The sequence below is a fragment of the Urocitellus parryii genome, chromosome 4, assembly GCF_045843805.1.
Source record: "Urocitellus parryii isolate mUroPar1 chromosome 4, mUroPar1.hap1, whole genome shotgun sequence".
Classification (NCBI taxonomy): domain Eukaryota; kingdom Metazoa; phylum Chordata; class Mammalia; order Rodentia; family Sciuridae; genus Urocitellus; species Urocitellus parryii.
This window is the reverse complement of record NC_135534.1, coordinates 189,912,791-189,935,231: the sequence shown is the minus strand read 5'-3', so window position 1 is coordinate 189,935,231 and position 22,441 is coordinate 189,912,791. Positions and strand designations below refer to the sequence as shown.

The 22,441-nt window shown below is 34.5% G+C and overlaps 1 protein-coding gene across 1 annotated transcript in view; it reads right to left on the bottom strand.

The window, feature by feature from the left end:
• Positions 1 to 835: 835 nt before the first annotated feature.
• The window catches only part of Ugcg (UDP-glucose ceramide glucosyltransferase), a 37,561-nt gene continuing 15,955 nt past the window's right edge, over positions 836 to 22,441 (bottom strand). Inside the window, exons 2-9 of the mRNA XM_026391139.2 lie at positions 18,189 to 18,330; positions 10,958 to 11,060; positions 9,816 to 9,917; positions 8,178 to 8,290; positions 5,643 to 5,821; positions 4,602 to 4,688; positions 3,721 to 3,910; positions 836 to 3,247 (exon numbers count right to left, since the gene is read on the bottom strand). Coding sequence (XP_026246924.1) covers positions 3,077 to 3,247; positions 3,721 to 3,910; positions 4,602 to 4,688; positions 5,643 to 5,821; positions 8,178 to 8,290; positions 9,816 to 9,917; positions 10,958 to 11,060; positions 18,189 to 18,330 — 1,087 coding nt within the window. The 3' untranslated portion in view covers positions 836 to 3,076. The remainder of the gene's footprint in view (positions 3,248 to 3,720; positions 3,911 to 4,601; positions 4,689 to 5,642; positions 5,822 to 8,177; positions 8,291 to 9,815; positions 9,918 to 10,957; positions 11,061 to 18,188; positions 18,331 to 22,441) is intronic.

Sequence of the window (22,441 nt, the reverse complement as noted above, 5' to 3'; positions counted from 1 at the left end):
CACTGGGCATTAGATTTCAACAGGATTTTGGAGGGAGGTATAACATGGTCTACTCTTTCTCTTCATATTTGAGATATGATTTCCAGCGAAGGGTATTGTTTCTCACGGGCTAGTGGTAAAACAGGCCTGGGAATGCCACAAGCTCCAGAAAAGCCTGCCCTGGACTTTGGGTGCAGCTTAGTTGATTTCCCAGTTAGGTCTCCAGCAGCAACATTATCCAAGTCCTCTTGGATTTATCGTTCCTGGTCACAGGAGTGGTAAGATCTCAGAGGTTGAGTTGAAGTTATAAGCCCAGGGGAGAGGGGCCAAAGGGACCACTGGGTTTTTCTTATCAAGTGCCAGTGATAAGAATTTTTTAAAAAAAATAACTTTATTTTGTTTACTTTTATGTGGTGCAAGTGCTTTGCTACTGAGCCACAACCACAGCCCTAGTGATTCTTATAGTAGAACAGGAAGTTCAAGCCCCTCCCAGAATAACTATCTCTACGGGCGGGGCCCAGGCATCTATAGTTTCTAAGAAGTTCTCCAGGTGATTCTAACATACAACCAATGTAGAAAAGTCCTACTTTAAGTTACAGGACTGCTTACAGCACGAATAAAAGAAAGATTTCAAAATCAATACTTGACAGAATCCTTCTAGTAATTCTGATGTGAATGGTGGACCATGTTAGATTACTTATAAAAATATAAAAGGAGAGAGTAAGCAAAAAAGTACACTTGAGAATGATTTGATTGTATTCAAATTTTTATTTTTTGAACAAAAAACTTAAGACAACGATTTTAAATAATAAAACATGTATATTCTATACACTTATTGGGTTTTTTTTAAAAGACAGTTATTAAATTTGGACTCCTACAGTTCTGTTGTGATGCTTTCTCCAACATTTGTATTATTTTTTTACCATTTTATCTGCACTCCAAAATTGCTAAACAAAGAATCAACTCTGCTAACGTGGCGTATTCCACTGCCACACAGAAAACATTTATAGAACAGTCATTTTTATATTTACAAGACACAAGAAGTTTGTCCAGCCATTTTGGTTTTGTTGTTACTCTGCCCATACTGAGATCAGCAAAAAAGCTACGTAAAAGCAAGATTTCACTTCAGCAGTGCAAAGGATGGCATCAACCAAACTTCATAAAACACACCAACAAATGACAAACATGGTCAAGCAAAGCTCATCTACGAGTGATTGAAAAAATAAAGTAGTGGGTCACAACTAGACTGGTTTTCACTGTGCAACTTTCCTTAGGGAACAAAATTACTCATTTCACATAAAGAAAGGAAAATGCATCCAAGCCTTTGTTCGCAAAGAAAATGCCCTTCAAACAAACTCATCATAAGGCAAAAAAAAAAAAAAGGCAGTTTGGCCCAGAGAAAAATTTCAATAAAATGTGTATGTAGAATATACACATTTATAGATATATTGCAATTTAATGTGTATAGTTATTAGACAATTAAATGAGTTGGCTCAGTAAAGTGAAGTTTCTATAAATACGTAGTTATTGCTAATATGCTACTTTTTATGCTTTGACATGGAACCTGTAGTAACTTAGAATTCGAAGCTGCCACATTGCCAGTGTTAGCCCTGCAGTAGGCATCATATAGACAATATGCCACCCAATCCTGAAGAAAAGCAGACCACCACTACCAAAATAATAATAATAATAATAAAAAGGCTTATGCACTGTCCCTTATATTTTTAAACAAAAACAAGTCCAGTTCACCACAAGTTAAGAACAACCTGACAAGCAAGTTTAGCTGCATGACTGGGAGAGAAGAGTGAAGTACAGCATGCATTCACAACTAGCACTGATCTAGTCTATTTTGTCATACAAACTGGAATACAAAAATCCAATTTAAATAAGACTAGACTATCATAGTAAAAAAAAAAAAAAACACACAGTAGACTTAGTTTGATACTGATTGAGTTTAAGAGTAAAACTCATCCTGTCCCCTCTTAATTAATACTCTACTGCAATTTATTTATTGATGGCTAGAATATTTACTTACTTAAAAAAGATATTAAATACCTGTATCATGAAATTACATTCTTATTAACAATAAGACATACTGTGTAAGAAAATAGCTCATGTGTGAAATGTATCTGAAATGCATTTTTCCTGACAACTATCAAAACATCCACTCATACTAAAACAAAATCACCCCAACACCCCCCCCCCTGAAAAAAAAGTTAAGGAAAGATGGGGTGGGCCCAGCAAGGAGCAGGGAAGGAAAGATTCAGCTATACTAATTACAGCACAGTGATTAACAATGGTTCAAGACAGAACCAACAAGAGTTGGTCAAAAAGATGCCTTCAATACATGGCTACAATTAAAAACCAAACTCAGCCCCTTTTGGTTCATTGCAGTGAGACCAAAAAAAAAAAAAAAAAAAAACTCTCACAGATTCCATATAAATACTAGACTCCAGCTCTTTTATTATAATTATTTTTTAAAAGTTTTCCCATTTGTTTCTGTAAGGCCTAGCTACCTTATTACAATTTATATTTGCTCTGCAACAACTACAAGAGGTAGGCATAAAGCATGAAAAAGTTTCTCAGTTAGTACCTCACCATGGGTGGTTCACTGCATGACACCATTCACTTAAGATGTGAAAGCTCATGGCCTTCCTAAACCCTCAACAACGCTGCCATCTGCTCATCCATGAGCTGAGAGAGAGGACTCAAATAAGAAACTTTCTCTACTGAAGGATACTGTCATAGTGTCTGTTGCAGAGCATTCATATACATATATGTGTGTGTATATATATATTTATATATATTTATTTGTTTAAAAAAATAAACAACAAAAAACAAACCAAGGTTCCTAGAACCAATTCTCTTGATTCTCTACTTCCACAAAATAAAGAGTACCATTTGGCCAAGACTACAGATGTGTTTTTTTTTCTTTTTTCTTTTTCACAGATGCAAGTGCCATGCAAAATAAATTAAAGAATAGATACCAAAACATACATGTGATAAAACTACTGAAGGTAGATCTTTAAAAGCATTTATATAAACATAATTTATAATACTTCTCTTTTTTCTTTTATATACAGTCACAAAGCCATAGTTATACATCTAGGATTTCCTCTGCTGTACCTCCACAGCGCAACCTATAGCGACCAGTTCTCCAGCTTATAGTAGGGTCCCATAATGCCGACAAAAAAATGTATATTGTCATGGATTCTCGGATGAACCAAGCAACTGCATAATCAAGTTTTGAAAAACACAGTGTGCCACCCTAGGAATTAGAAAAGAAAAACCAATACATAAACTAATTTCCTCATTGTCAGACTAAAGACACAGTTTTAAAATGAAATTTCTAAGTATATGACATAAAATCAAATCTGTTTCATTAGGTAATTTAACTGCCATGCAATACCATTTAAGAAAATGCTGATTATCAGTAAAAGCAGCATTAAAATAACTACTACCCCACTATATGCTTAGTTTCAATATTTACTGATTTTCTTATCATGATTTTTTTTTTCTGGAACTTAATAAAAGTAATTGTATAACCATCGGAAAGTTGCAAATCAAGTTAAATTTTGCGTCAAAACATTCCACTAGGGAAAGTAATGTTTAAACCTGTTATTAACCTTCACGGAGAAGCTGAAGAATGGCGCTTAGATAGATTTCCTTCAACCTTTTCTAGATTGAAATAGTTTTAGTTCTACCAAATGAATCGTAACTTTTTCATGCCTGTCCACATACCTGGACACCCCTGAGTTGAATGTAGTCAAATATAAACCATGCCAGGCAATGACACATGAAAAATACCATAATGTCCCATCTGAATACATGGTGGGCAGCCCATCCGATAATTAAACTGGCAACAAAGCATTCTGAAATTGGCTCACAAATAATTGTAGCAGGAAGCATGTTAATTCGCAATTTGGTCCACCTAAAAAAATAAAAAGGATTTTCTCTAAGACAACAGGCTAGAGACAAAAACTAGTCAATTATATTTCCCAAAATAATCAACTTTTCACCCTGTCATATAAAAGCTTTCTTCTTTATAAAAAGTTTTGTGTGAGGGGAGGGTATTTGGTTTTGTTGTTGTTGTTTGTATTTATGAATCTCTATTTAGTATATCAAAGAGAAAACTATAACTTCATTTGCATGGCCTACACTTTGATGAATACAGATTATAAAGTTTAATCAAAGTACTGAAAGTTAGACAACAGAAATCAGCATATAAAAAAAATTCAAAGTTTCAACATCTTTTTTAAATATTTCAGTGTTATACTGGGCATGGTGGTGCATGCCTGTAATCCTAGCAGCTCGGAAGGCTGAGGCAGGAGGACTGCAAGTTCAAAGCCGGCCTCAGCAACTTAGTGATGCACTAAGCATCACGTAGAGCTCACAGAGAACCACTCTAAATAAAATATAAAAAAGGGCTGAGGACGTGTAATCGCCAGTACCACCCTCCCCCACACACAGATACCAAAATTCAGTGTTACACAGTAAAAAAATTATATTTAGATTCAATTTATTTTAATAAAGAACCTAAGCCTATTTTCTGGAAGCAAACAAAAATCTCTCACTTTCTGCCTTTCTTTTAATAAAGTATAATAAGACAACAGTTGATTTACCTGATCATTCTGGATTGAAACTGAGAAATTGAATATGAACCAGAGTTTTGCATTGCAACTTGAGTGGACATTGCAAATCTCCAACCTCTGAAAATGAAGATAATTATAAAATGAACCAGGATGATGAACACATGCAAGCTTGACTGGGTATGCATTCATTAATCACCATAAGAGTGAGCAACTGCTGGCATTCAGGGCGAGCCCAGCCCTCAGGATTAGCACACTACTCACGGATGTTTGAGCAATTACGTCGGCCCAAGAGAGCACCATCTACAAACTAGAAGAAACTATAGCCCTCTTATTTCACAGTGTAAGATAACATAAAGGGCAGTCATTTGGAAAGTACTTAATGGAGAAGGCTCTGTATTTGATAGTTTAGTCCCTGACCACTACTTCCTGCCTTCCCCAAAAAGGCATGTCTGTATTCAAGAAGAAATATAAACAAAATGTGGCATTATATATCTCATGGGAGACACTAGGAGACTTTGAACCACATGAACACCATTGTGAGAGAATTTTTAAAAAACACTTCAATTTTAAAAACCACATTTTAAATAAACTATCATGCAAAGCAGTGATGTCCTTTAAACAAACAAGCCTTTTGTGATATAGAAATGCTAAGTCAATCATATGAACCATTAGAGCCTTCTTAGCAAATCATCAAACAATCTGCTAAGAAATTTCAAATGCTGAACTGATATTTTAAGCCTAATGGCTTATGATTACACTGATAGCTTAAATTCTTTTAAAAGAAATTTAATTGAAATTCCTATCTATACTAGTGAAAATGCACAATCACAGAGAAGCTTCCTGTTCACCACTTCAACTGTACTAATTTGAAAATAGAGAAATCAGAACATGTATTTGGCTTCATTAGTACATATCTACGAATAACTAATATAGATGCTTTGCCAAAATTATTAACATATCTTGTACTCAATGACAAAAGATAAAATAGCTCTAATCCATGATTTGAACAGAAACAGTAAACCAACAAAAGTTAGGTACTAAAAGTAGTACAGCTTAATTTAGCTTTCTTACCGGTCAGCTATTGCTTTAGCCATAAAGTAATCTTCAGCAATGTACTGAGCAAAAGCTATAAGTCCTCCTGCTTGATCTAACACATCCTTTCTCATTAAACAAGACATGCCTGTCACACATTTGAAACCAGTTACATTGGCAGAGATATAGGACCTTGGATGTGAAGTTCCAAAATACACCTGTCCAGAAAAACACAAATATATATGATTAGAACTTGACATTAAAAATATGGTGTTCATAAACTTTTTTTCCTAAGGATTTTCTCTGATTAAGTGAATATCCTATCATTTTTAAACTACCTGAATACAAAGCAGGATATGAGTATTTACATTTAGTAGATGATAAGTATTTTATTTGGTTGATTAGTTTTGTTACCACTATTACAAAGAAATCTTTACTTCTAGAGGGAAAAGCATATCTTAAATACTGTCTTCTAAAACTGAGACTCAAAAATTTATCCAAATAAAACTTAATCTGGATATTAAATCAAACAGGTACAATGTTATTAACTGGCATATAAGTATTAATAGTTACTTAATGTATCATGTTTTTAGGATGTTTAAAAAAACCTACACGTCTTCTTGTTTTATTTGATCAGTGTATCTATACATATGTTTCCATGCACACATGTACAGGTATGTGTGGGTATATACATACAGAATTCTACGTATACACACATCATCTATAGTTGCATGCATACAGGTACAGGTGCATGTGTGTATATACATGCAAGTCTCCTGGTGCCAGGGTATGATCAGTCCAAAAGTAGGTAACACCAGTATATACAAGTCTGAATGTATATACATGCATTATCTATAGTTTTATCAACCTTCAGGACAGTCCTACTTCCTAATTCCTTTTCTGGCAACCTTTCATTGCTAGCTACTTTCTGTCCTGAATCAATGAGATTCTTCCCAATTTCTACAATTTTGCTTTTCACTGTACTTTTCACAAATAAGGTGGATACTAACATTCTGTCTTCTACATCTTACTGCCCGTTCTCTACATAGGCTTTCTTGGTACACACTCTAAGCCCAGAGCATACTGAAGCCATGGTGTAAGACTGAATCAAACCTAACTTCTGAGACCAGAGGCACACATCTTAATCCTTTAACCAGTGAGGTTTTAGGGCTAAGTGGAGCTTGGGACTGGGTTGAAGATTTCTTTTACAGTCCAGAAGGACTTCTCTGACTGATCTTCACTCATTCTAACTATGGCAGAGTGACTTTTATGGATTACACCTACATAGAGAGTAGATGTGTTCTGGGAAATGTTTATCACTGACATATACATCAACTTGGATATTTCTTAAATGAAAGTACAATATGGCATAAAAGAATATACAGTATTTTAATTTAACACAGCTACACACCGAGTTTCTCTTACTAACCAAAAAAGCTCAGGAATTTAAAACTAACAACCTCTTGCAGTAGGAGAAACATTCATAGGCAATATTAAGAAAAAGATCATGGCTCAAGTTGCCAAAGGTCAAATGCAAGTTCTGACAATGTACCTTTACCCCTTCAGATCTGCAGCTATCATAACACTGCAATTCAAATACTATAAATGCAGATATATTTAAAGACTGAAACCATGTAACCTTCTGTATAACATGAAGATAAGTTTTTCTTCCTAAATGTTTACTGGTAGAGGAATTTACATATGATAGACTATGATACAGGTAATAAAATTACCTTTATAAAAGATAATTAAGTTATTCAGATGGAAAAGACCTATATAAAGTGACAAATAAAATGAAAATTACTTTTAGAATACTATCAACTTTGTTGTTTAAAAGGCACATAGAAAAAAATTAGAATTCAAAGTACTAAAATGTTAAAATGAAAACAAACTTTAATTTTGAAAAATATTTCCTCTAATTAGTTGAGTGATAAACTGTTTGTTGTTATTGTTTGTTTACTACTTCAACTTTTCTATAGTTTACAGTTGCCTACACACAAGTTAAAATTTCTTTTATAAGTTGGAAAAAAGGGCCTGGGAATTTAGCTCAGTGGTAGAGTACTTGCCTAGCACACAAGGCCCTGGGTGTGATCTCCCACACCAAATGCAAACAAAAAGTTGAAGCAAAATAGGGTAAATCAAATGGATTGTATAAGGACTTGTACAAACACCTTTTTTGTATATATGAAATACTTCATGATATGTAAAAAAGGATTTTTCAGTTTGAATCTTTGAAAGAAGATTCTTTTATGTAAATCAATAGTCTAGAACAACTTGGAACTAGGTGAGGATCATAAGAAGAATATACTGTGTTCAGCTGGCAGAAGGAACACAGGGCATTTCCCGGGCACAGCTCCTGGTGCCAGGGTATGGTTAGTCCAACAGGAAGTAACCCTAAGGGCCAGAGATGTCCTCACTAAAGAAACAGCTACTCTCACCTTGAGGATTCTAGTTCTCAGCAGGTTCCCAAGTAGATGAAACTTCAGGTAGCCAATTCTAACTCTCAGAACAATCTCAAGCTTCTAGGAGATTAGTGATCTAATAACCAATATTATTTATAACCACCATACTTACCTGTTCTAACGTGGCGGCAAAGCCCTGTCTGTCAGCTACATAAGGCAGCCCATGAACCAAGCCTACTTTTTCTGTCATTTGATTAACCATGTCAGTTAGTGTGTCTGGAATTACTAAAATTAAAAAATAAATAAATAAATAAAGATGAGGAGAAGGGAGAGAAAAAGTTACTTTTTAGTAAAATGCTCATTAACGTAAAATAACTCTTATGAATTGTTATCACATTAAAATAAAACTTAAACATTCGGATTTAATAAGATTAATCAATCACTTTTCTAAGAGCAGGACACAAAATTTTGAAAAGGCATACTTTATCATAATTTCCTCTACACATATTCAGTCCAGTATATATCTAATACATATCACACTCTAGGAATACTTTGCAAATGTTCCCCTACTCCAAAAGGAATAAGGATGGCAATGTGTTCTATGGAAAAGATTCTGGAGGAGGTCAAAGGACTGTAGTTTTTGTCTCTACTCTCCAACCCATAAGAAGTGGGACCTCACCCTTTCTCAGTGTTATTTGTACCTGATCTCTTAGAACTGCTAATGGGAATGGAGTAAGAGTATATTTAACCAAGATTTGTACTTTGAAAGGCATAACAAAAATATGAGTTAATAACATAAGATGGCAAATGTGAAGAATGAGTGGAAGAAGTTGAAAGAATGAACATAAGGACTCGACCAGGTGTTGACAGGTTTGTAATGATCCTGAAATTTGTAGGAGTATCGCATGTGTTAATTTTCAAATTTGCATTTAAGCTAATAAAAAATGTAAGTCTTTGCCCTATTTTCAAATAGCAAACATCTAATTTTTCATGACCTTAAATGTTTCCTTCTAGTGTTTTAGAACTAAACCTACTATATATAAAACAAAATTGTGCTTGGACCTTAAACAAGAGGTCAGTGTTCTCTACCAGGAGCAATTCTTCACCACAGGGGACTCTTGACAATGTCTGGAGACATTTTGGGTTCTTCCAGCTGAGAAGTGGGTTCAGGGGGCATTTAGTGGGTTCAGGCCAGGTATGCTGATAAAACATCCCACAGGACAGACCCCACAACAAAAATTACTAGGCCTAAAATGTCAATAGTGTTGAGGTTGAGAAACATAAGGTAATTAGAATATGGCAAAATATTGTAGTAACTAATGTAAGTATGAGTGTTTAAAAGTGCAAATTATAATTTCAGTATATAAAAGGCTTCTTGCTAAAATCATCTAAGAACACATGGACAAACCCTAATAAGTGTATTCTAGTACAACATGCACTTAGTGGATTTCTGTCCCTTTGTGTGAGATAGCGTATTATGCAAACCATGACAGATTGAAGCAGAAGATATGCCTCACACAAACAAGTGAGAACTACACACAAGAAAGTTTGTTGATTGTATAATGAACTGTAACCACTTTTTTTAATGGTTGGAATTTTCTCTTCAAAATGAAAACACTTTAATGTGTATAATATTCTGGGTTAGGATAAGAAAAAAATCAAAATCTTAGTAAGTATAATAACTGAACATACTATCATGAGATAATGATGAAATAAATTATTAGGCAAACAAAAAGGACTGATCAATTTAGTTTGATTTTTTTTTAATCATTAAATGAATAGTTTTATAAAATAAATAAGAAAACCTCACCTCTTATTCCACTATCACAAATCCATATAAGATCATACTTTGCAACTTCATATCCTGGCATTAAATTATTAATTTTAGGATTAATGCCAACCTTTTTGCCACCTAAGAATGTAAAGGTACAACAGTAAAAAAAAATTATAATACTGAAAATATTTTTATTATAAAGAAAGATGGTAGAGAGAAGTTAAAAGTATTTTCATATTTAATAATTTAAGCAAACATACTTCTGCATTTTTTACATTTTCTATTACTCATAATATCTAAAAGAAATGTTTCATTTTCAAAAGGAAAATTATATCACTTAGCTTTGAAGATTCACTGTTTTAGTTTAATTCTTAAATTATTACATTAATAATATGAATCAATATTTAGTAGCAACTGTACAACATGATAACTATGGTTAAAATAACAAAGTGTTGAATATTGGAAAATTACCAGGAGTAGATTTCTCACCACAAATAAACAAGAATGTGAAGTAGTTCATAGGCTGATTAGTTTGATCTAGCCATTCCCCAAAGTATACATACTTCAAAATATCATATTATATACCATAAATGCATATAAATTTCTGTCAATTTAAAAAAGTGATAATAAGAAACAAAAGCTTTAAGACTCATTTTGAAGCTGTTAAAACAGCATAGAGAAACTGACCATTAGGATGAAACAGTGAAATAGAATGGAATCAGACCTATGTTTAAAAATTTTTTTAAAAATTAATGGTAAATATACTTCTACTAGCCTCAAGAATAAGCCTATAGGCTTTTGCAAAAAATATTCATTTTGCAATATAATAAAAATGATTTGTTTTGCTTACTTCCAATTTCAGTCAATGATACCCAGAAAGGGTTACACAATGAAAATATTGCCAAAAGAACATAAGTGTCTGGTGAGTAAAATATCATTTTTTTTTTGGTATGTTATGTAAATCACAGGTTTTGGGGAAAAAAAAAAACCAAAATCCTTTGTTTTGATAACTTTTCTCAAAGGAATGTAAACATCTTTCACTCCTCAAAACACATGCTTAGAGCAAACATGCTAATAACATCACTGGGTGGCAAATACATAATCTATAGTTTAATGCAGAAAAGACTAAGAATATTAACAAAACAAAATGGTTGGTGTAGAATTAATTTGTTGCTTACCTATAAATAATCTAGCATCAACATTTGGATATTTTCCAAGTAGCTTCTTACATACATCAATGGCTGGATCATCATGATCTTGTACACAAAGGAGTACTTCATACTAGTCAAAGAAGATGTTTTATATAAATTAACCTCTTCAAAAATAAGCAGTTATTGATAGCATTTACAAATGATCAAAAGCATAAGAAAAACAATCATATATACAAAGTTTACAAGTTAATAGAGTATTTGCAAACACTGATGGTAACGAGTGTTGCTTAAATGGAGGGAAGATCATCCAAGACAGGGACCTATTTGCAAGCTGAAGGAATAGGGCAGAGGCTGGCAGTGCCCAAGGTTGAGGTCTTGCCCATTCCCAGACAGGCAGGCTCTAGTGGGTAAACTGGCTTTTCCAGGGCCTTCGTCACTGAAGGCTAAATGCTCACAGGGCACCAGCAGAATAAAAAGCAACATTGAAAGGAAGCAATATAAATACATCCTCTATCCTCTGGAAGCTTTGTCTTGAAACTCAATATTATTTCATAAAGGTGCTATAAATTACAAGTAAAAGCCCATTATGATACACTTAAAGGACAAAATGAGATGAGATCTTTTTTATTATATAATTTTTTTGAAATAAAATAGTTTTATTTGATTGAACATTTACTATCATGAAAAATCATGCTTTGCCAGCTTTATACCTATGAAAATACTCAGGATTTCATTTTGCTCAGTGCTACGTTTAGTCAGAAAGTCGTTTCTTCACACTTGAATGGCTGTGTCAAAATTACCCTAGGACATTTTTTTTTAAAAAAGAGGATTGGGTCCTATTCTTAGACTTCTGAATCAGAAGCTCTGGGGGGTGATTCTGATGCGTAGCCAGGTTCATAACATCTTGAGCTGAAATTCTCAGTTACCAATTAGTAAACTACTAAATGTGAAAAGTACTTGCTCTCACATATAAAGATGTTTATTTTGTGGGATATATATTCTAAGTATAATATTACCATAAGTGGTGATAAAGTCATGCTGACTCAACAACAAATTTCCTACCAGATTCTCTTTCTAAAACAGGTTGAACATTTTTAAGCACAGAAAGGAAGCTAATTATGTCCGTGAAAAAAATTACAAAGCTGTGTGTTCTAAAAAACAAAAAGAGCTACGGACATAACATTTTAAGTGTCTAATACACAGGAACTAACTTGGATTAGACATATAGGAAGGACTATTTTATTTAAGTCTATTGATTATTTAAGACTATTGATAAGCATACACAAGTAAAAAGTGGAAATGAAATGTTCACAGTACTGTTGAGCATAATGATTAATCACCACTTGCTAAGTACACCTTATTTCACCAAAGGTTGGTAATAAAGAAATTTGCAGGGCTCAGGATGTGGCTCAGCCTGAGTGCTTCCCTATAAGAACAATGTCATGGGTTCAATCTTCAGTACTGTGGGGCTTAAGCCCAGAAAGACCAGGACTAAGGTCAGTGAAGAAGGTTTAGCTAATATATATATATTTTTTAAGGGACGTACAGCTGAACTGTATTTAGATGCAAGGTTTAAAGTTTTAAATTTTTATTGATGACACCTCTTAGGCTTAATTCCAAAATATAAACAAATACCTTCCGATTAGCCAGAGTGCAAATGAAACTCAATATCACATTATCCAAAAAATGTTCAGACTCTTAAGACACATAGCTTTTGTATATGTTTCTGATATTAAAAATGACACCAAATTGGAGGAAGCATTCCAAGTGTTTTCTAAAGTATCAAATTTTAATGAGGACTCTTTGCTTTTCAGCTATGATAACCACCCCTTTGTCTTCAGTTTATTTGATTTGCTAGAAATCTCTGTATTAAAATAGTTAAATCATTCTAACTACACTGTAACTGACACAAGATATTAAATTGGTGAGAGGCTTTTTAGCTCATACAAAAATAACTTTCAAGTATTTTTACACGCTCTAAAGGATTAGGTATAAATATATATGTTAAAAAACAGTGTCTATTAAAAAACACTTTTAAGGTGTTTCAAGAAAACATTTACTTTATACATCTGCAAGGGATCTAAGAAAATAGATTCTACTTTAAATAGATACTGTTTGAATACATGAACTCTAGACTTAAAACTCCAAACAAGGCATAAGGTTATTTTCCATTAAGTCTTTAGTAAGATTGCTATGCAAATAGCCAAACAAAGTAATTCCCCCCCACCCCGTTTTCTTTAAAAACAGTGAAATGACTAAAAAGCTGAGAACAAGATAGGCATAAAAAAGTCCACAAGCAAGAACATCCAGTCTTTTATTGTTTAAGAACTGAATATATAAAATTGCAATAATGATGACTTTTTTGCATTTATGAATATATTAAGCTGCATAAGTAACAGATTTAAATGTACAAATATTTTAAAAATCCCATTGATTCAGTCTTGTTGACATTAGAAAAGTAAAGGTTTTACTGTAATAAACAGGATAAAATATCTCTTTAAAATAGAAGTTTTGTGGTTTTTTGTTCGTTTGTTTTTTGTTTTTTTCCAGTGCTGGGGATTAAATCCAGGACCTTGTGCAGGTTAACCATATGTTCCACCACTGAACTACACCTCCGGTCCTAAAAAATGTTTTCATGCATGGATCAATTAATTGAATTATCAAGTAGAAATACCTTGAAATAGCTTAAGTTATTATTTACAAATAACTACTTCTCACATCATATTTACAATTTTGTAGTATTTGGGTTACAATAGAACATGGATCCTATGACAGAAGGTACTTTAACCCCAAATGCCTAGAACATTTACTGGCACAGAGTCAGTGGTGAATAGATTTGTTAAAACATTTGTCTGGGGTAACTTCTAAACAAAAGAAAGATGCCAGAAAGAAGATGTTTTATAAGAAAACTGCTCCAAATTCAAAGTTTTGACAGGTAAGGTTGAATATTTGTTATCTAGTCTCAAAAAACAGATTGTTGATACAGTTTTTCAAATTCATTCGATAACTTCTTCATCTTTCAGACTTCATTTTACTACATGTATTAACAACACTTGTACTTGAGCTTTCAACTGATCCTATTTTTAAGTCTTTTTTTAAAATATTTTTTTAGTTATACATGGACACAATATCTTTATTTTGTTTATTTATTTTTATGTGGTGCTGAGGATTGAACCCAGGGTCTCTCATGTGGGAGGCGAGTGCTCTACCATTAAGACATAACCCCAGCCTCTATTTTAAAGTCTTTTAATTCTTTGTTAGATGACTATTGCATTAGAAAAATATTCCTCATAAGGATAACTGCACCACCGACAATGAGGAATCTAAAACATAGCTCTGAACTTGTAACATTTTAAACCAATTCTACATTTGCAAAAGAGAGAGAGAAGAAAAAAAGTCCAATTACCATAGCTATATTGTTAAAAACTGACCATTAATTTTAAAAGTGTTTACATGGCTGAAGTGAAGCTAGCAAGCCACTTTAGATGCATAATGCTGAATCCTTCTGCTACTGCTGGATCTCCCCCAAACCTCTCCTATGCTGATGCCAAATGAGCATTCAATTTTGCAGAAAATGAATTGTATCATTTTTTTTTTCATTTTTGTGTCTTCTAAAGAATGTGCATTAACATGAAGGTGGATTTATAAGACATTTCAAGCACAGAAATCTTTCAGGGCAATTAGTATAATCTTACCAAATTGAAACCTAGAAATTCAGAACAAATACCACTAATAAATATTCTTGCAAACGCCCAAAATTAAATAAAAAATTAAAACTTCAACATATGTTCTACCCTTTTTCCCCAAAATGGCCCATGAGGTTCCAAATCAAATAGCAGAGGAAAAACTTATGTCCAGAAGGAAGATATTTCCATACTTTTGTAAAATGACCTTCACACTCAACAAAAAGCAAACACTAAAGTGTGCTGGGCCTGGCCGTCATGTGACTGTTTATTTTGTGATTACTTGCCTCCGGTGACACAAACATTGCATCTGTTCACACTCAGAATTGTGATTTCAGTGGTCTAATTTATTACTGCAAATGTTTCACTACAGAGAGAACAAGTAAAACGCTTGACCAAGCACAGTAGTACCTAATTCACATGCACTTTGCACTTTTCCTCTGGTTTCCAAATATTCTATTTACACAGCTTTTATAATTATAAAATAAACTTGTTTGCCTTAGAATAGGAATAATCTTCTGCATATGCTGGTTCTCATTTCATAAAGAGCACTAAAATAGTTTTCTCTTCAACTAACTCAAATACCTCAATGATATACTGCAAATGGTAAAAGACCTAAGTGAAACTAGAGCTTGAAATAATCCTGAATTATAACATTTTTTTAAAATTTCATTCAGAAGAAATCAATTACAGATTCACCCCAAGTGTTCATAATTAATGGAACATATGTTCCCAGGGTTATTTTTAAGAACATGTTCTATAACTAAAGGCTGCACAAACTTCCTCAACTATTTAAATCCCATGACTTATCACCTCAGAAAGGCTGCAACATAAAAATTAAATAACCAAGGCTTAAAAGTGATTGAAGCAAAGCAGTCAAATCAATGTTGGTTGAGGCAACATTTCATGTATAGATCAGAGGTGACTTTGCACAAAACATAATCTTGTTTTTAAGCCTGGAATTGAAAGGTTACTAGAATTCTAGAATTCAAACTCCTTTATTTACACTTGAACATGGTCTTAGTTATTAAGTGACCTGCAGAGAGACAACTACAGTAATTTAACAAACTTAGTATTTATTCTGGGCATTTTATGATTCAGTGAATTGGAGCAAACCACTTATCCTCTCTGTACCTTGGTTTGCTAATCTGTCAAATAATATTATCATTTGCTTACAGGACTGTATCATATGTAATGGTTGGGAAGGAGCTTTTGGCCATGTGAAGGCAAGGTAGTACTATATTTGGTCAAAACCTTTTTCAAAACTGAACAATTTCTAGGAAGCAAAGCAAGAAAAGAATGAAAACACTATATCACGACATATCCCACTATTATGTATAATTATGCATCAATTAAACAATTGCAATGCATGGAAAAAAAAGAGTGACTGAATGTGGAGGAGGGTGGGATGACTGAATGGGGAAAGGATAAGATGATGGTTAAGAAAGTAAAATATGAGATCACATTCCACATCAATAAAGGTATATGATTTGTAATTCTAAGCTTTGCCCTAATACTTATTCATAATGAATGAAAATATTTCATTCAGAAAAATAGATTTTCCTTTGCATTTACTTATATAATGTGGGTCTTGAAAACTTCCATTTTTCTTCTTGTAAAAGTTACTTTGTTATTCATTTAATCTTATTTCTATCACTTTCCAAATTGTAATTTATAATTAACCTTATTTCTACCATTTTCCAATTTGCATCTCTAGTCAGAGGGGGAAAAATATAATTATCTTATTTTTTGAAAATGACATATTTATTTGACTATATAATATACACATATAATTCAAATCTCTAAATTCTTTAATATAAATACACAATAGGCCAGAAGAAAATTTTGCTTTAATTAGTTCTCAATACATAAATCTAAAACTCACAAAGTGATAATATAAAAATAACACTAAAAAACCTGAATGATACTCATGTCCCCATACTTACTAAGAACTATATTAAGGCTACCATAACTGTGTCTTTGCTATTCTTTTCATTGGTGCTGCACCAAGAAAAATAAGGGCTAAAAGAAAGAGCATGAACACTGATCCCCCTGAGAAGTGTGGTATGTTCATCATCATCTGATAGTGCAGATTATAGAGTACTAAAGAAACAGCAGGGAAGAGCCTCCAAGCAGCAAAAATAACTAAAAAAAAAAAAAAAAAAAAAAAACTGAGGAAATGGTAAAAAATCGAGGCGAGTGAGTATTGACAAAGGGAAAATTAAGCTGTACTGAAAAATCAAGCATGTAGAAATTTAAAGACACTTTGTTCTTACAAGTAATCTACACCCTTTGAAAAGCAGTGTCTCAAATAGGCTATTAATTGATTATGTTTTTATTTGTTCTTTTTAGTTATACACGACAGTAGAATATATTTTGACATGTCACATGGAGTATAACTTCCCATTCTTGTGGTTTACATTATTTGGAGTTACAATGGTCATTATTCACATAAGAACATAGGAAAGTTTTGTCCCATTCATTCTACTGTCTTTCCTGTTCCCATCCCCCTTCTCTTCCCTTCATTTCCCTTTGTCTAATTCCATGAACTTCTATTCTTCCTCCACTTATTGTATGTTAACATCTGCATATGAAAGAGAACATTCTGCCTTTCCTATTTTTGCGATTGGTTTATTTCACTTAGCTCAAATAGGCAATTTATAAACCTTCAGTAAAGCTAAATATGAAAATTCAACATGTATTAAGTTTTCCTAAAAAACTCAAAGTGAATACTAAAAGGAATCTATAAAAATATTACAATCTATCTTAAGAAAACTGGAAGTTCTCCAAAGAAGGGACACACTGAGTTGTAGATGCAGAGTATATAGGTAAGTGGTATGAGCAATACAATTAAGCATTAAAAATCAGAATAAAGAAATTAAAAATTAGGTAAGATGAGACCTCTGCTTGCCACTAATCATATCCCCTTCTAGGCTAAAAGCCAGTTTCTCAAGGGGATTCATGTTAGTCCTAGCTGTCTTCATTCCATTTCAGACCACTACACCCTGTTTCTCACTCACATCCTCCTCTTCCTTCTGTTTTCATATGAATCTCACGGAACAAGAATATTTTGGGGGGTGGAGGTGGGAGGTACCAGTGATTTAAACCAAGGGGCACTCGGCTACTGAGCCACATCCCCAGCCCTATTTTGTATTTTATTTAGAGACAGAGTCTCACTGAGTTGCTTAGCGCCTTGCCATTGCTGAGGCTGGCTTTGAACTTGAGATCCTCCTGTCTCAACCTCCCAAGCTGGGGATAATAGGTGTCCGCCACCATGCCCAGCTGGAACAAGATTTTTATACTCATACCACCAACACCTGACCATGTCTTAAGTTCCAGGAGGCTCACTACTTTAGATGGACATACAGGTGCTTAAGACAAGGAATTTACACGCCTTGGTCATCCCTACCGCTGTCCTGTGACAACTACTACTGAAGCTTAAATGTTATGAGTCCAACATCACGGTGAATTTTCAAATCTTTCACTGTATGCAGTGTGAAAATTCCTAAGTGTTTATGAGAGAAGAATAAACACATGGTCCAGCCCATTTCTAGTGAGTACAGTGTTGTACTTACTTTGGGATAATCCAATTCAAAGAATGTTTCCAAGTTGTTGATGAGGTTAGGATCTACCCCTTTCAGTGGTTTCAGAAGAGAGACACCTGGAAGCTTGCTATATGGCTGTTTGTCTGTCGCCTTCTTATTGAGGTGTAATCGGCTGTAAAGCAAATGACACGTAATTTATTTCTAGAGAATATATTAGTGTCAAATCAAAATAAAGCACATAGCAAACTATCAATAAATTACTAAATCCTAAAATGAGATTTTTAAAAGCTGACATCTTTCCAAAAAAGAAGACCTGAAAATGAAGAAAGTAGAACCAATTAAGCTTTTGGTTTAGGAAAAATAGAACTAAGCAGAACAAATGTTCCAATGAAGAACTCAGACGACTCTCTGTTTATTGTTGTGTTCTTGGTGCTTAAGAATTATGCTGGGCATAGAGGAATGACATGGTGAAGAAATGAGTGACAGTGATAGCCCACATGTTATTGCTCTTCCTCTTGAACTGCCATCAAGGTGGGCAAAGAACTATAGGTAAAATAAATACCAGGTAAAATAAAATTCATTATCTATGCCAGAAAAATATGAAACAAGAAAGTTTTGAGAAAATTATAAACAGTCCAGATAATATATAATTGAAAGGAACGTCAAACATCTTAAGGGGAAGAAGAAAATGGGAAAATGACTTTTGATACTAATAAGCTCAGAGTGGCAGGAGTAGAATAAGGGAAGTTGAAAATAGGAGAAAAATTCTCAATAGAAAAATGTCTGTTAACCACACTGGAAGATATGCCAGTGTCAAGGTGACCAAGGTTCTCACTAGTGGTGCTTCAGCACAGGGCCCTTGCTGAAAAAATTCCCTGCCAATCAGTGTTCCACTGTACCTCAGGCTGTCGAAACAAAAGATGCCACATGAGACAGGGTGGTGAGGTTTCTAAAGCAGAACACTAAAGACTTCCTCTCTGCTTCTCATAAGTACATTGCAAGTACTTCTCAAAAGGAAGTCTCCAAGTGTTAACAGAAACTAGATGCTAGAGCAATCACGGGTCCCCTGCAAGATATTCTCAGACACGGTTTCCCACATTTTACTGTGTCTAAAATTAATGGCATCTTATAATTACTGCCAACCAGATGGTAGTCCTGACAGAATTGTGAAAAACAATAATAAGACCTTTGAGGGGCTGGGGATGTGGCTCAAGTGGTAGCGCGCCATGCCTGGCATGCGTGCGGCCCGGGTTCGATCCTCAGCACCACATACCAACAAAGATGTTGTGTCCGCCGAGAACTAAAAAATAAATATTAAAAATTCTCTCTCAAAAAAAAAAATAATAATAATAAGACCTTTGAGAAGATTAGTAAAACAAAACAAAACAACCCCCCCCATACACACACCTAGTATCAATGCATCTTTTAATCAAAGAATTACACTATGACCCTATGAATGACTTGGAAGCACAGCAGGACGAGCAGCCAGCTGCAAGCTCACTCCCACCTATTTAAGGCGAGGATGTGCTATGATAAACACCTCATGTTTCAGAAATGGCCATGGAAACATCTTTACAGGAAGAAAACAGGCTACATACAATGGAACCATTTTTAATTGGTAAGAAATGCATAGAACACGGTGGTGTTAATTTCTGATCCACAACATCAAACACCAGAAAATACAGAACATCCTTTACAGCAGTGCTATTCAGAGTGTGCTCTGGTCCACCAGCTGCCTTTCGCTGGTCTGCAATGAGAAGAAACTAACAGAAAGCAACTTACAACAATTTATTTTTACTGTAGTTTGGCAAACTTATCTGTTCACGGCAGTCTGGAAAATATAAGAATGAATCTTTTGCCACAGACAGTGTGGAAACCACTCATCTCCAGAGTGCACCTAGAGGGCCACACAGAGGCAAAATTAGGATCTATGGAGCTGGAATACCACAGAAATCACCCTTTGCCCATTTCCAATAAAACAGCAGACCAGCTGTCTGGAAAAACCTACCCGATACAGGAATTTGGATGGCTGAGGGGTAAAAAGTTCGTATCACACATTTTGATTGATTAAATCAGTAACATGTTCATATGGTTGAAATCACTAAAAATATGAAATGTTCTCCTAAAAGAAGTCTCCCCGTCACCCTTACCCCATCTGCCCCATTCTAATCATTACTTACTTCCCTTGGGGTTATTAGTTTTTTACTCATCCTTCCAGAGATTTAAAAAATGTGTATAGAAGCCAAAACATACATACAAACTGTGTGTACGTATGCATGTACGTGTGAACAAAACATAATTTTCTCCCCTCCCTTTAAATTCAAACATGTTAAAAATAAAGCATGTTTTAAAATATATGATTGAACGGTTAGGAAAATATTTAAAAGGCCTCCTATGTCAGAAACAAGAACTTTTCAGTGAATATGTGCCGAGACCAATGCTCACCTCCAGGCCATCTGCTGGTCCTGGGTGACCTAGAGATGGAGACAAGCCTGACATAAGAATGACAGGCAATCTGTTCTGAAAGCCTGGTATAAATCTAGCATCCCTGAAAGGCAAGGCAGAAAAGGCCTGGCCCTAAGAGGAAGCCGGGGATGCTGCTTATCTTAGATTCAGTCCTAAGTGTTATAAAATAAAAGGAAAAGTCTTTTTGGAAAACACCCCATCATGTGGGTTTGGGGCCCAGAATGCAAAGTATCTGTGTTGCCTGAATAAAACTCAAGAGAAGGAATGAGAAACCATCAACTAGGACCACGAAGCTATGAAAAGAACCACGCAATACCTAAAAAGGAAAGTTGTCTCGTTGACATTAGGAATTCAATGGACAGGTTAAGACAGAAGTTCACATACACCCAGTGTAAGAGAGAACTAGAACCTAGATCTGTAGCAATCACCCAAAATGCATCACAGAGAGACGAAGAGGCAAACACACAGAGAATCATGAAAAAGTTTAGGAGTGGACAACAGAACTCTGAAATCTCATTAGTTTTTATCCATTTTCCCCATTATGTGACCATTAAATAATAAGAAACTGTCTCAAAACACTTACATTAAGTGCTGACCAATTTATAGTGAAACCCAGCCCACTGATAATTCCATTGCATTTGGCAGACATTAAATTAAGAACAGAACAGCAACAAGGGCCATTTAAACTACTCAGCACTCTTACAGTTTTCAATTTGTGAAAATGTTGAGAGTGAATCCTATTTTCCTCTTCTTCTTCCTTGTCTTAAAATATTTTACTTCAAATATTAACATAGATGCACCTGCTATCCTTTTAAGAGCTTTTCATATTGAGAATGCAGTATTTTATCATAAACTCATTCTGACTCTCCAAATAACAGTGAAAGCTTGTGGGCAAAGAGAACTGATAAGTAGTATATCTGAAATTTCTAATCAAAAATAGTTACAGGTCAGACTATATGGCAGAACCCTCAAGATTCTCATCTGCAATCGCTCTTTAGTAGGATTTTCTTTCATAGCCCAAGGGGTGAGCTTGTCATGTACCCCCCCTAGGATATAAGATTCTACTTTGCAGAATACTGTTTTGACTTATGAAATAAACTGACAGAGGCCCATAATACAAATTACATAAAATGTTTACCAAAATAATGAAAGAATACCCATTAAATCACAAAGCATGTGATTTTGATTAAATCACAAAACTTGCATGGTGTTTGGCATATAGTGATGCTCCACGTTATTTAGAGTTCACTTAGTGAAAAATCTATTTTGAGCCCGTTCAACATTATCCTATAGACTGGAGATACAGTGAAGAAGAGGCAAATTATCTACAGTCAGCAAGTTGTGGTTTAATGAGGGGAGTTGCACAAATTCTTATAAAATTCTTATGGATGACAAGAAAGCTATGGTCTGGAGCAAGGATGTAGTAACTCTGCCTGCCACACACAGAAACGAGACCTTGGCCATGATCAGTGTGTTGTAAATCAACCTACAGCTGTATGTTTCAAATTGTGATCAGCAGCCCATTTATACTTTTCTCAAAAGTGGTCTGGGGTGGAGTCCTCCAAGTGGGCCATTTTTGATTGACTGATTGATTGATTGATTGTTTTGTAGTGGGGATTGAACCTAGGGGGGCTTTACCACAGAGCTACATTCCCAGGTCCCCCACCACCACCACCACCTTTTTAATTTTTTTTTTTTTTTTTTAATCTTGAGACAGTCTTGCTAAGTTGCCGAGGCTGGCCTCACACTTGTGATGCTCCTGTCTCAGCCTCCTGAGTTGCTTAGATTACAGGCATGCACCACTGTGCCTGGCTCAC